The following is a 14,958-nucleotide window of genomic DNA, read 5'->3' as shown; positions in this document are numbered from 1 at the left end:
TAACGAGCGAGTAACGGAGTTTATATTTCATACCTGCCACAGCAAATTTGTGTTCGTGGGGTCTCTATTCTAATTCGAACGTTTGACTTACACGATACGTAATCGTTTCGGAATATCGTTTCGGAATATCGTTTCTACGTCTTCCGTTAACTATACGTGGTAAACATTATGAAGGCAATTATAATAACATTTGTGAAATACAACTTTGTTTGCGGAAAACATAATGATGTTCGAGGTCGCCAGTTTTTCCACGACAAACGACTTTCAACAACTTATTATATGCATAATCGTTACAACTGATTGCCGGGAATTATATATATATATATATATATATATATATATATATATATATATATGTGTGTGTGTGTGGGTTTGTGTGTTTGTGTGTGTGTGTGTATACATTTGAATTACGAAAAGAAGGTTGCATGGCGCGAGATTCGATCCGGCGACATTCGGATTACGAACCCGAGCGCTTATCGCTGCGCCACGACGTTGTAGAAAATTATTAATCGTAGAGAGTATGTCACCACAACGGTTTCTTTTAACTGTCGATTTTCTCGACAACGGCTGAGAAGTGCATCTTGGTGCTTTGCCACATTATACCTCTGGCCATGAGCTTTTATTATGCGCAGTATGAATTGAATCTGAATTTCACAATTGGCGGTCTCCCCTTGTCAGCAACCAGTCGATCCATTAAACATCCGAATAGCCTTTGACTCTCTCAGATGATGCTCCAACAGTCAGGTTCCTCGGTGGTTTGTGGAAAGACATCTTACTCGTCCTCGTGCTGAAATATTCGACTAAGGGCACGTCGAAACGAAAGGCGGAGATCCTAACCTGGCTATTCTTCCCATCTATAGTCTAGCAAATATCCATGTCAATGCCTCATTGTCTGTCTCTAAAAGTTAAAAGTTGAAGCTTCCCCAACCAAGTAGTACTGCCAACTCCTCTAATTTTTACTCAGAGTACTTGTTCTACATGGCTCATAATGGCCTAGAGGCATATCCGGTAAGTTTTCCCTTTTCTACCTTTTCTTGGAGAAGCACGGCTGCGGCACCCGAGTTAGATGTGGTCATCTCGAAGAAAAACTACCGGCAGAAATATGGCATGGCCAGTACACATGCTGCATTCGAGGCAGCGAAGAACGTCTGCTGTTTCTCCGTCATAAATATTTTTCCTAGCCCCTCAGCTGCTTTCGGAGGGTGTCCAGCTGAGCGAAAACGGTAATGAATTTCCAAAATATTTTACCATGTGAAATTGGGAATGAGTTTTCAAAAAAGTTTGCCATGACCATGAATCTAGATACATTCCTCTCGTTCGAGAATTGCCTGCTCTCACACCTTTGCCGGATAGTGCATGACCGAGAAATATCCTTTGAACTAGTTGACTTTGGATGATTTTTACCATTAACCACACTTCACGTCGATGACAAAGCACTTATCCTACACGTTCCAGGAAATCATTAGAAGTTTTGCTATAAACCAGGATATCGCTCGAGGTATAGAAACCTTTAAATTTTAGGTCACCCAGAACGAAAGGTGAAATTCGAGACAGTACAGCTGTCCCTAAGGCCAATCCGAAATTGCTACGGCTATACTCAAACAGGTTCCGATCTATGCAAAATTTTATCAGTGCCTAGGACTCATCTGCGAGAGACACCTGGTGGCAGGTGTGGCTCAGATGGTAAATTACTGGACGCCAGAAAATCATGTGAAGCATTTATGGAGATCGGGCAGTGGTACTGATTCCAGAATAACCTTTTGATTGAACTCTGCACTTGGGTACCTTGAATATCGGCGATCCGTAAGTGAATATGAAGGCCAGATTTCTCTTTCAACTGGAAGTTAACAAATACTTTTCCTCATTTCTCTAATGGTGGCAAACGATATTGAGACTGTCGTACTTCAAAGTAATCGGTCATCAAAACCTTGTACGGTATCCAATTGGCCTCAGCCCGTCGCCCATTACTTCGTATATCGTCCCATGACCTCCAACAGAACCCGATCTGTTCTGCGCATAAATGGTATTGAAGGGCGACAGCTCGGCCTCCACAGAGCACTCCCGATGATACCACTTATGTTTACACCACAGTAACTGCTCACCTGACTTAAAGTAAAACATGATGACCCTTTTTACATAATTTATTACCCGTCCAGTTCGCTCAAAAAATCGCTCGCATCTCAGGAGCACATCCATGCTCAACTGTTCGATTACAGCAAGCTCAAGGACAACCTCTGAATGTTACGATTCAGGCAAACCTTCGCCACACGTGTGTCCTCTGCACACCAGGAAGGTATAGATATTTTGAATCCACAAGTGACGCCCCGATCCCTGAGTCCAATAATAAATAACCTGGTTCATGGTTCAAAGTAGATAACACGGACTGCAGTGTGTTAATAAGCCGTGTAGTCTCCTACACCAGCCTGCACCAGTATGACACAAAGTCTGCCCGCCTTTGGTACCGACCAATTGTACATCAAGTGCCCTGTCTGGTTGTACCGAAAGGACGAACTCACACAATCTAACTTTGAATTCGGTTGGCTATACTGCGAATGGTCAATTTTTCCACCCTTACGTTAGGTGATGCCTGATTACGCTTTTCGTCATTGAAATGGACATTTCCAATGCTCATCACTAACCTATCTCATGTGTGCGGCTTGTTTGAAAACAGAATTCGTGACTTGCACTCCTGGCGAAACCTTTCTAATACCTCATACAGTGCTTCCGTCTGCGAAGTGTTAAGGAACAATGTCATCATGGTGATTCGGATATATTCAAATACCGCACCAGTATTTCTTTATTTCCCTGAAACTAGTATAAATGTTGACTCGCAAGATCAAGTGGTATCAGATACACAGGTTTTCTTCTAACAATCTCCTTCTGGACATACTAAATGTTTCACTTCTATTTATTGTACTTAATTTTCCACTAGTCAGAGGGTAAATGAAGTTAAGGAATTCTGCTACCTATGCAGAGAAAGGAGGACAGAAAAAGTAGACTAGCACTTGCACAGAGGGCATTCTTGGCTAAGAGAAGTCCACCAGTATCAATCAGAAACCTTAACTTCAGGAAGGAATTTCTGACAATTTACGATTGGAGCGTGGCATTGTATGGCAGTGAAACACGGCGTAAGAAAACGGGAACAGGAGAGAATCGAAGCATTTTTTATGTGGTGCCTCGGAAAATTTTGAAAATAAGATCGACAGTTAAGACAAGAAACGAGGAAGTTTTCTTCAGAATCGGCGTAGACCGGAAAATGTGGAAAACACTGACAAGAAAAAGGGACAATTTGACAGGACAACTGTGAAGACGTCGGGGAATAACTTCCTTGGTACTAGAGGGAGCTGTAGAAGGTAAAAACTTTAGATCTAACAGAAATTGGGATACATGCAAGAGATAATTGAGGACGTGGGAAGAAATTGCTACTCTGAGATGAAAAGGAGGGGAACTCATGGCAGGCCACATGAAGCCAGTCAGAAGACTTATAGTTAAAGAAAATTATCTATTTCATCTTCTCTGCATGTTTAGGTAAGGCAAACGACGTAATTTTGCGACTTCTTTTTTCGTATAATGTCCTGAGTACGTTTAACCAAGTCGAAGAAGCCATGAAATGAGCAATGTTCATCTCTTTTGCAATTCAGATCCCCAGTCTCGTAGATCTCACTCGTTACGATATACTGGCTCTCACAAGCAGTTCTAAGCCTTTGGAATAGTTTTTCTTTCAGACATTTGCAACTTTCGTTTTGGTGCATATTTTGTACTTCATGTAAATGTTTCCTCCATTCATACATTTCATGTTTATATTTTACGAGACAAGCATTTCCTCCACCTTCGATTAACCAAAAAGTTTATAGCCTTGTCTTTCTCACTGTAACCATTATTGCACATGGTTTCCTTGGGGTTAGAAGAAACCTTGTTTATTGTTCTGGACTTTATTTAGCACAAAAATCATCGTTCACACCACAGTTCACAGAGTTGTCTGAATTAGTTCCTTTTCTTCTGGTGTTTCCACAATTCCTAACGAAATGTCGACATAATTGGAAGGAACATCCGCGAAGTAGTTTAATAAAGAACAGGTACATAGGTCTTCAGGAGAAGTAGCAGTTTCGATTGCATACCTCATTCTTCGTATTTAACATTAGCACACTGAAAACATTAACTGAATTCCACACTACTGCGGAATTCCAGAATATGCAAAAATTCAGATGCTATTAGCAAGCACATACAAAGAAACCACAAAAAGTTAGTTCAGTTTTACACCCATAGTTAACCATTTACGATACAACAGATGCAATTGCTAATTATTATGGACTTTAAATGAATTGCAAATATGAGTGAACAGTAACTGTGTTAGAGAAATTGTTAATGTAAACTGAAATTTGCTTTATAAATTACGAGCGCATTGTACCATGTTATCTGTTTACGAATGTGCCTTCAACGAACGATGTGTGCCTGCTGTTCAAATGGTTCAAATGGCTCTGAGCACTATGGGACTTAACATCTGAGGTCATCAGTCCCCTAGAACTTAGAACTACTTAAACCTAACTAACCTAAGGACATCACACACATCCATGCCCGAGGCAGGATTCGAACCTGCGACCGCAGCAGTTTGTTTGTTTGAATGACCAAACTGTCACAGCAGATTCGGATGGCCCGTAAGAACACCCGACAATTAAGTAGATTTCCCCTATACTTGTTAGACACGTCCGGATATCTTCACTATCACACTCAAATTTTATCTTAATAGAGACAATACTTGCGTCAACTGTAATGAATACAGTTCCACCTATGACGTGTAATCCGTCTTTTCGATGAATGGTAAATGAGTCACTAAATATCTCTTAGCTTTCCGGCCAGGGTTCCAGTCAGCTCCCGGTCTCTAGAGTAATTTGAGAACGAGACGTTTCATAGAGAGCAATAAATGCGGGAGCTTTGTTACGAATATTTCGATAATTTACTAATAAACCTTGGATACTCTTGGTGTCTTTATTGTGAATGCTGTCTGATTTCGGTATCTGCGAGTCGACTAATGATTGTTCATCAGAGAACCTCAAACTACCACCTATCCTAAAAAAAAAGAAGTAAAGGGAAGTTGACCCCACAAATACTCTGCTACTCGAGTAGCTGTTAGCTTTCTGTAGTCCACACCTGGCCTATGAAGGAGAGATCCACAAAGCGCTTCCAGAAATCTGGAGTATGCCTTCGCAAAAGACACCGTAGTATTTAGTCATGTTCGCAAATTTCTCTTTTTCGGAGATACTTTTCTTACTTGTTCCAGTCTGTGTTTTTCACCCTGTCTACTTAACTCATCAGCAGTTATTCTGCTGCTCAAATAACAGAATTCATCTTCTGCTTTTGGTGTCTCATTTTCAAATCTGCCACATCCAACATCACTTGATTTAATTGAACAACATTCCTTTAACTTTGTTCTATTTCAGTTTCTAACGTTCTCTCTAGACATTAGCCATTCCGCTTAATGGCTCTTTTGTTGTCACTGACAGATTTACAATGTCATCAGCTGACCTGAACGTTTTGTTTCTTCTCCATGTACTTCCAACCCCTTTTCTAATTTCTTGGTTTCCTTCTAAGCTTGCTCCGTTCACAGACTGAATAATATCAGGTATATACTTTGAACTTTGGCCCCTTCCCAACTAGTGCTTCCCTATGTTCTTTATCTTTAGTAGCCTTCTGCTTTCAGTGTTTCATGCTGTGTATTTGTCAACCCTGTCAAACAGTTTCTGTGGAACGAAAGATTTTATAAATGTAGAACTGCCTTTCTGTAACCTGCCATTGGAGTGCCTCACGTATTGCTCCACTTCTCCAGAACCAAACGAGACTTCTGAGAAGTCATCCTCTACAAGTTTTTAGATTTTTCTGTAACTAAATCGTCTCAACATTTAGCAAATGCGACTTATTAAACTGCTATATCGATAATAGTCACACCTATCAGCATCTTGTATTTCTGCAACTGAACAGTGATATACTGATACACGGAAGTACTCCTTGAGTTGACACAGTGGTAACAATGGACTCAATTCGAAAACTGGGCCCGATATCCCCCGCAGGCCATCCAGCTGTTTTATTTTCGGTAGATTCCCTAAACAGTCGTCAAGGAGGCCTTAAAACATAATCTTAGATACTTAGACGGAGAGAAAAAAATGGTTAGGGTCAATACGTAATTTAATTTCAGGAGATAACACAAGACCAAAGACCTTGATTGGAGGTGTGTTTCGAGACGTTCCACACTGCGATGGCCCAACGTGAAGTAACGAGTCAGGTGCGGCCGTGACCCGTGGTCGCGCAACTCGCGACTGTCGGACGCGAACGGGGAGCTTACATGTGACGTCATCCTGGCAGAGCCGCAAAGGATCTCCGTCTCTTATAAAAGCCACCCCACGTCGCTGCTGGCCACCACACTTGTCCTGTCCACCACGAGCTTCCAGTACATCACCCAACCATGCAGGTGAGTGCCTTGCGTCGGCGATTTTCGCTTTCAAGCACTGGTACCTTTTCTGTTGGCATATTTACTTCCCTGTCCGTAGTCATGAGCCTGTTTTCCTGCTTGTAGTGAATAACATTTGTGAGGTGGCGCTCCAGTAATGTGCTGTAAGCAACAAAGCTTTGTAAATGAGCATCTCAGTAGCCATTAAAAACATGCATTTAGTTTTCACAACCAGTGTCACTCAAGTGCAACGTCAAGTGTAGAGGCTTTTGGCAGTAATGAAAACAGTTCCGGTAGGTTAATGCAAACCAAAAATTTGCCAGGAAACAAGTGCCTGGGGCCTGAAGACGTTCAATAAAAACAAAAGGTAGTGAAAAATCAAGCATAGTAACTATCTAGTGCTCTCTATGTACCTTGCAGAAGAGTGTAAAACAGAAAAACGACGAATTTTGAAACACCCAATAAAAATAGAAAAATTCTAACAACAAAACTTTGTTGACAGCATTTGAACCACTGCAATTTGCCTTTTAAGGTTCAGTAATACTAATTATTTCTGATAAAAAATTACGTCCTGTATATGGTGTCCTCCTGTATCTAAGCACTGTACCAACCTGCCTTCGACGTTTCTCATTCATTGCTGCAACATTTCACCTGGGGTATCACAAATTTCGTCTTGATTTCCTTGTTTCAATTCATCTTATGTTCTTAGTCCAGTCGTGTAGCCCCACTAGAAAAAATCACAACCGGACAAATCCGGTGATCATGGGGGCCAGGGAATGTTTGCCGAAACTTGCGATGACATGGATACTGAAAAATTCTCGAAATGCTTCCACTGATTGCCTTGCAGTGTGCGATGTCGCGGCATCCTCTTGAAACAGGTTTTGCAAGTTGTAGAAAAAAAGAAAATACTGTTCATCGCAGGTGCAACAAAAGTGTGCAATATCTCAATATACTAATCTGAAGTGACATCGACTATGATCTTCTCTTCATTTTCGGAAAACTAAGGTCAGATGACACTGTGTGACGAAACTGCACATCATACTTGCTGAAGGGTAAAGGGCGTACATGAACTGCATTAGGGTTGCTGTCTGACCAATAACGGTAGCTCTCATTACTCAGTTAACCCATGAAAAGAAAATGGGCTTTCTCTGATACGCCCAGCTTGTCCAGTCCATTGCCCTCTTTTATGTTTGTCATAATTTACTGACACAATTAATCGCATGTGGCAATCGTTCTCCTTCGACTGTTATACGATCTGCAGCTTGTTCGGATCACATGTTAAATCTCGGGACACTTTGCCCCCAGCTGCTTCCTTACGAACTGAATGCCATAGGTTCTGTCTTCGATATTCTGTAGACTACAAACACTTCTCAGTCATTCTGCCGGTTTCTTTTCAAGAACAGACCCAGTCCATTCAAAATATTTAATCCAAGTTTTTTTTACCGTATTTCGAGGGAATCAGATCACGACGCCATTAGCTGAAAAAAACATAGGAACTCAGTCTGGCCTATTTATAATCTATTATTGTATTTGTGAAACATTTTAAGGTAAAAACACTCTACTGACCGTTCCACAGATCTATGATCACTACAGGGCGTGTTTGTTTACAGTTTAAGGTCCACCGACCGCCGTGGCCAAGCGGTTCTAGGCGCGTAAGGCCGGAACCGCGCAGCTGATAAGACAACAGTTTCGAATCCTGGCTCGGGCATGGCTGTGTGTGATGTCCTTAGGTTACTTAGGTTTAATTAGTTCTAAGTCTACGGGACTGATGACCTCAGATGTGTTTGGCAGTGGTACCATTTGCACATGGCTTCCACTACGCACTCCAAAAGTTCCCGTCACCCGGCGCATAAGCAGCTGTGGCAGCCGAAATGCTTCAAATGAAGATAAAATTGAGGAATCACATGACATAAAATTAACTAACCACGGTCTTAGCGAAGTTAATAGCAGAGTATGATATGACTGACATCAGTATTCACCGCTCACTTACTCTCACATTACGTAAAGAATCAAAAACTGGGTGTTAGCTATCTTGATGGGATTCAGTTCCGTACTGTTCGTATTTATTATCCTAGTCCATCCACGAAGGAACTGGGATGAGAAGAAGCCTGAATGGTATGTTGCCATTTGAAAGATTAGATGTCTCCTCTACCTCCGCTTTATTAATGTTCGTCATTCATACAATATTGATGACAGATTTCGGGACAGGCATTCCACCTTTAGAAGTATACAAAAACAAAACATTTCTATAGCTATTCAGTGAAACATGCCCATACTGCAGGTCGCTGTATATGTTTCTGTTTTCAATTATATATCTTATGATGGTGTGTGGATTCTGAAATCGATTGCGTGCATTTTCTGTGAATGCTCGACATCAATTAAGTACATACGCCGTCATACTGATATCACGTACAATTTAGGATGTGTGAGCTGACGCAAACTATTGCGTGTTGGACTCCCGATCAGGAGGAACAAGCTATCTGCTGGTACTAATTTAGATTTTCCGTGATTTTTCCCGCACTCTCTTCAGGCGAACGGCGAGATAGCCTCTTCAGAAAAAAGTCACGGGTTATTTTAAAGCTCGTTGTTGTCAAATGCATACTGATGCTCAGTGCCTAAGGATCTCATCTTAGAAGGGTTGTTGAACTAAGTATTTTTTATTTTCTCGTTGTTGAGCTCCAAGAAACCTAAAGACATTGTACTAAATCTCAAGTTGCAGACAGGCACAGCTTAAAGTACTATATATGCGTCTGATTTCATGTCTGTCTACATTCTGTCACCACATTCAGCAATAGCTGACTCGAGGAACCTCCCTTCCACTTTGGTCCAGAGGGACACATAATTAGTCACACCTATATTATATAATATAGAAGTTTTCAAAAACACGGTGCCCAAACCAGCAGTGGTGATGACAGAGACAAAAAGAATATACTTCGTAAAGCATATCTTTGGAGAACTCAGTATGCAGGAGGTATTTTGCGTGATGGAGACTAAGACGATGTTAAGCCTGCTATTGCTTTTGTTCTGTTCCGTATTGCATTACAATAAAGGTTCAAAGTGAATATCATTAACCTCAGTGCAGAGGTGGTATGACGTAGAAGGGGCTTCCGCATTCGTAGGACAACACGCAGTATGTTCTTTTTTTGTATGGCTACTGCAAGAATTCTTGCTACAACACTACTGGCCATTAAAATTGCTACACCACGAAGATGACGTTCTACAGACGCGTAATTTAACCGACAGGAAGACGATGCTGTGATATGCAAATGATTAGCTATTCAGAGCATTCACACAAGATTTGCGCCGGTGGCGACACCTAAAACATGCTGACATGAGGAAAGTTTCCAACCGATTTCTCATACACAAACAGCAGTTGACTGGCATTGCCTGGTGAAACGTTGTTGTGATGCCTCGTGTAAGGAGGCGAAATGCGTACCATCACATTTACGACTTTCATAAAGGTCGGATTGTAGCCTATCGTGATTGCGGTTTATCGTATCGCGACATTGCTGCTCGCGTTGGTCGAGATCCAATGACTGTTAGCAGAATATGGAATCGGTGAGTTCAAGATGGTAATATGGAACGCCGTGCTGGATTCCAAGGGCCTCGTATCACTAGCAGTCTAGATGACAGGCATCTTATCGTCATGACTGTAACGGATCCCTGAGTCAACAGATTGGGGACGTTCGGAAGACAACAACCATCTGCAAGAACAGTTCGACAACGTTTGCAGCAGCATGGACTATCAGCTCGGACACCATGGCTGCAGTTGCCCTTGATGCTGCTTTAAAGACAGGATCACCTGAGATGGTGTACTCAACGACGAACCTGGGTGGACGAATGCCAAAACGTCATTTTTTCAGATGAATCAAGGTTCTGTTTACAGCATCATAATGCTCGCATCTGTGTTTGGTGACATCGCGATGAATACACGTTGGAATCGTGAATTCGTCATCTCCATACTGGCGTATCACCCGGAGTGATTTTATGGGGTGCCATTGGTTACACGTCTCGGTCACCTCTTGTTCGCATTGACGATACTTTGAACAGTGGACGTTACATTTCAGATGTGTTACGACCTGTGGCTCTACCCTACATTCGATCCCTGCGAAACCCTACATTTCAGCAGGATAATGCACGAACGCATGTTGCAGGTCCTCTACTGGCCTTTCTGGATACAGAAAATGTTCGACTGCTGCCCTGGCCAGCACATTCCCCTGATCTCTCACCAATTGAAAACGTCTGGTCAATGGTGGCCGAGCAACTGACTCGTCACAATACGCGAGTCACTACTCTTGATGAACTGTGGTATGGTGTTGGAGCTGCATGGGCAGCTGTACCTGTACATGCCATCCAAGCTCTGTTTGACTCAATGCCCAGGCGTATCAAGGCCGTTATTACGGCCAGGGATGGTTGTTCTCGGTACTGATTTCTCAGGACCTATGCACCCAAATTGCGTGAAAATATAATCAAATGTCAGTTCTAGTATAATATATTTGTCAAAAGAATACACGTTTATCATCTGCATTTCTTCTTGGTGTAGCAGTTTTAATGGCCAGTAGTCTAGTTATGCCTCCAAGCCCACAGGCATAGAATATACCTCATCTTTCATGCAGCCCAAGGGAAAGAAGTCTAATGGAGCCCTCAGCCGCACCGTAAACGAAGTGTATGTCTCGCAATTCTTCCAATGTGTAGCGCTCCATGGTGACACAGTAACTGTCATGTCGGCACTACTGTTCCCCGCTGTTTACTGACTCAGTGTAGAAGAGCTCAGACTAACATTTGGTGTAATAAAGTTAGGCAAAACGATTTTTATATGGTCCACTCGCGTATTATGTACGCGTGCTTAGTGCTCACGCAATATATGTGTCTGACACATGTTTGGTTTATGAAACATAGTTGTTCTTGTCTTCTGTACCATTCTTGTTAGTTGATCCTAAATTTTAAACACCTCGTACAAATTGACTTATTAGCAATGAAATTAAACATTTACAAATTGCACTGAAGGGAACAGAAATACTTTGCAGAACAACAATTTAGTCAAAGGTGTCCGAACACTACGTATTAAAGGGATTTTCCTAGCTTAAAACGTCATTTTCGACGAAACTATACCAGACCGAAGAAATTCAATGGACAATAAGAACCAGTATTATCGTAGAAAATCAGTGACCAAAACCGTAATCTACGCTAAGTTTATAGTCGTAAAGGTTCCAAAACACTTATTAATATTTTGAATAATCATACAATACTTTGCAAAAATGCACCACCACAAAAAAACTAAAAACATGAAACATAAAAGACTGAAGTACCTATTTTCAACGTGGGTAATACCATGCCAAATTTAATCTCGAAGAACTTGCCGAAACAGTGACTCCTCTCGAAAATTGTTATGTAAAGCAACTTAGTGAATAATTCATACGTATGAAAGTTCTAGTTTGTCACTGGCCTTTCATTAACTGCTGCAGGCCCTACTGCTCTACACTGTGGCGTCGCTAGCGGCGATGGCAGCGAGTGAAGCACCCTCCACCAACTACGGAGCGCCCCTCCGCCAGCCTCAGCGTCTCCAGACTCAGCCGCAGCAGCAGCCACAGGCATTCGCCCAGTCACAGGCGCAGCCGGCATTCGCGGCTCCAAAGTCCTTCTCTGGATTTTCTGCTGCCGTCTTCCGGCCGCAGTTCTTCATTCCGCAGCAGGACTCGTCCCGTCTGACGGACATCTACCGCCTGCCTAGCTTCACTACTGTCGCTCCCACCACGACTGAGGCTGCCACAACCACTACTGAGGCCCCCACCACTACTGTGTCAGCTCCTTACAACGTAAGTATGTTAGCACATTTCATCTCGATTGTGTTGAGCACTGCAGCTAAGGCCAAACACTGACACAGCGTACAGTTTGCAGCACGCCTTGCCTGCTCGCCATACTTCCTCCAGGCGGTCGAAAGAATGTTTATGATCAGTGTTTTCGATTTCGTATTTAACACTATATGCGACAACTAGACCAGTTGCTTGATGACTCTAGCACAACACTGCAATATAGGGGGATGTCCTATGAACAAAACTCGTTGTCACACAATACATTTGTAATAACACAGGTGACGTGGTTTTCATTAACCATTAACTTTTGGATATTTAGACCTCAGTTTCTCGTGAGGAAACAACTTTTTGCTATCAGCTGCATTTTCAGAGGTACTATATTTCGTCTAAGGGCCTACTAACATCGCTTAACATACATATCGCTGATCTAAGAGACCTAGCACGTAGCCAAGTCCACACCAAACACATAATGTGTGTTTGGTCAGTTTGAATTCTAAACAGCCCACTATGTGTATGTGTGTGTCAAGTTTCTATGTCGAGGTTTGACTGCTTTCTCGCCTCGTCACTTAAGCTGCTTCACAAATTTCACGTAAATTAGGAGTATATGAGTGTGGTCCATTCGAAATTAGATAAAATAAGAAATCTTCCCAAACAGAGTTTTCTTTTTTTAAATATGATACATACTAAAAATTTCGATTCTGATCTCCTTCACATTATAGAGTAACTCTTTCTTCAGTTTTTTCAACTCTGGAAATGATTTACATACGTGATTAAGGCGAAGTAGAACCATGGTTCAGATACCACTGAATTGCAGTTCGCCCTATAACAAGTTTCTATGTCATTTTTGCAGCCAGATGAAGACATGCACATAGCTTATCGAATACGATGTTGTCTACGCACTGCAACATTCAAACAAACCTCCAGCTTGAAGTTCGCTTTATGTTACCTTATTTCTTAGATCTTGAATAGACAGATGTCCATCAAAAACGGATAATTTCACTCGAGAAACAAATAATTAAGAGAAATGAAAATAATCATTCACACGTGCATTTCTGGACATGTCTTGCGCTAGAACTAGAATTAGCAAACTAGACAAATGTACAATAACTGGATGAGGAACTGCAGCTACTTTTATTTAATATAAATAATAGTTATTGATCTGTTTCTAATTGTTGCCACAAATGATCATTTCAACAGGTTTGTAATTCAGTCTGTAATCACTACATTACCTCTGTACAGTTGATATTAAAAAAAAATCTGTCTCCCTGTTACCTTAAAGTAACATGCTGCCCATGCCAACAGTACGGGAACGCAGCACTCCGTGAGGCGGAGGAGAGCGGCGTGTACTACGTGCTGCAGCCAGACGGCCGCCTGCAGCGCATCGCCTACGCCCACGGACCCGCCCCCGTCTCCGCCGCCCCCCAGCAGCAGCGCGCCGCCTCCAGTGAACTGTCTGCCCTGCAGCAGCCAGCGCTCACCTCCGGCTACCTGGCGCGCTTCCAGTACCAGGACCTGCATCCTGCCGGTGCTCCCATCTACTCTTACAAACAACCAGAGCTTGTGCGCATCAACTAGGTTACTTGCCTGTACCGCGATCCCACGACAAACCATTGCCATCAGTATCATAATTATGATGATTAAACCACTTGGCAGCAATGCTCAATGTTTTATACTTTATGTCCTTTTTGCCTACTATTGTAGGTCACGCAGTGGATAATAAAGTGATTTTTCATCATTTACAGAGTTCTCGTCTCATAAATCATACAACGATTCCATAATTGCATTATTATTCAAGGAATTTATTCTTCCAGTAGCACTCAGTTAAGCAGCTGCATGCACTTAAACAGCTGTTACATGCTATTGAAGTTATGTACCATGAGGGGCAATCAAATGAACACCGTTCACCCTCCACAATGGGATCATAAATTAGTCTCATTCAAAAGTAAGCACCCAAACCTCAAGACACTTATGCCACTGGGTGGTGACAAGATCAAGTCCAGTTTTGTAGAAAGCCGTCTGTCGCAGGCAGATCCACAAACCCACCCACTATCATGCTTTCTCGTCCAACTGAAACCAACGTCCACACATGTTATTCTTCAGGTCGCCCATGATGTGAAAATCACAGTGATTGATCCGGTCTGTAGGGAGGATATTCCAGCGTTTCTCAAACAAATCTCTCAAGCGTAGCCATGCTAGGGACCCTCTGCTCCTCGAATTCCTTGATTGTGGAACCACTGTCAATGTGCAATGCTATGAAGACACTTTATAGAAATTACGACGAGACTTAAAGCCAAAACGCTTAGGAATTCCATCAGACATAATCATCTTGTTGCACGATAACGCCCGCCCCCCACACTGCCAATCAGATGAAGTCTGCACGTCAGCAATTTCGATGGGAACAGTGCAACGCTCTTCTAGCGCGGTTAGTTCACCGTGAGATTTCCACACCGTCGGCAACCCGAAGACAGGAATTCGTGGACGTCGGTTTCAGTAGCACGAGGGCCGTGCGGTCCTAGGCGCCTTGCCGCGGTTCGCGCGGCTCTCCCCGTCGGAGGTTTGAGTCATTCCTGTGTGCTGTTCTTAGTTACTTTAAGTTAGGGTAAGTAGTGTGTAAGCCTGGGGACCGATGACCTCAGCAGTTTGGTCCCCTAGGAGCTTACCAGCTTACCACTATTACAAGGACGAGAAAGCGCAAGAGTGGGT

General features: G+C 42.5%; 1 protein-coding gene across 5 annotated transcripts in view; it reads left to right on the top strand.

The window, feature by feature from the left end:
- LOC126478914 (uncharacterized) overlaps nucleotides 1-13,990 on the top strand; it is a 90,107-nt gene extending 76,117 nt beyond the window's left edge. For 4 of the 5 annotated variants that reach the window (XM_050103745.1, XM_050103741.1, XM_050103744.1 and 1 more), the window contains one exon: nucleotides 13,768-13,990. In XM_050103745.1, coding sequence (XP_049959702.1) covers nucleotides 13,768-13,830 — 63 coding nt within the window. In that variant the 3' untranslated portion in view covers nucleotides 13,831-13,990. Of the gene's footprint in view, nucleotides 1-6,427; nucleotides 6,464-11,907; nucleotides 12,259-13,557 lie in introns of those variants that run through there. The other variant, XM_050103739.1, reaches the window with a different exon arrangement.
- The last annotated feature ends 968 nt before the right edge of the window (nucleotides 13,991-14,958 follow it).

This window comes from Schistocerca serialis, chromosome 1 (assembly GCF_023864345.2).
Source record: "Schistocerca serialis cubense isolate TAMUIC-IGC-003099 chromosome 1, iqSchSeri2.2, whole genome shotgun sequence".
NCBI lineage: Eukaryota > Metazoa > Arthropoda > Insecta > Orthoptera > Acrididae > Schistocerca > Schistocerca serialis.
Note: the sequence above shows the minus strand (reverse complement) of the source record. Positions and strands in the feature narration are given on the sequence as shown.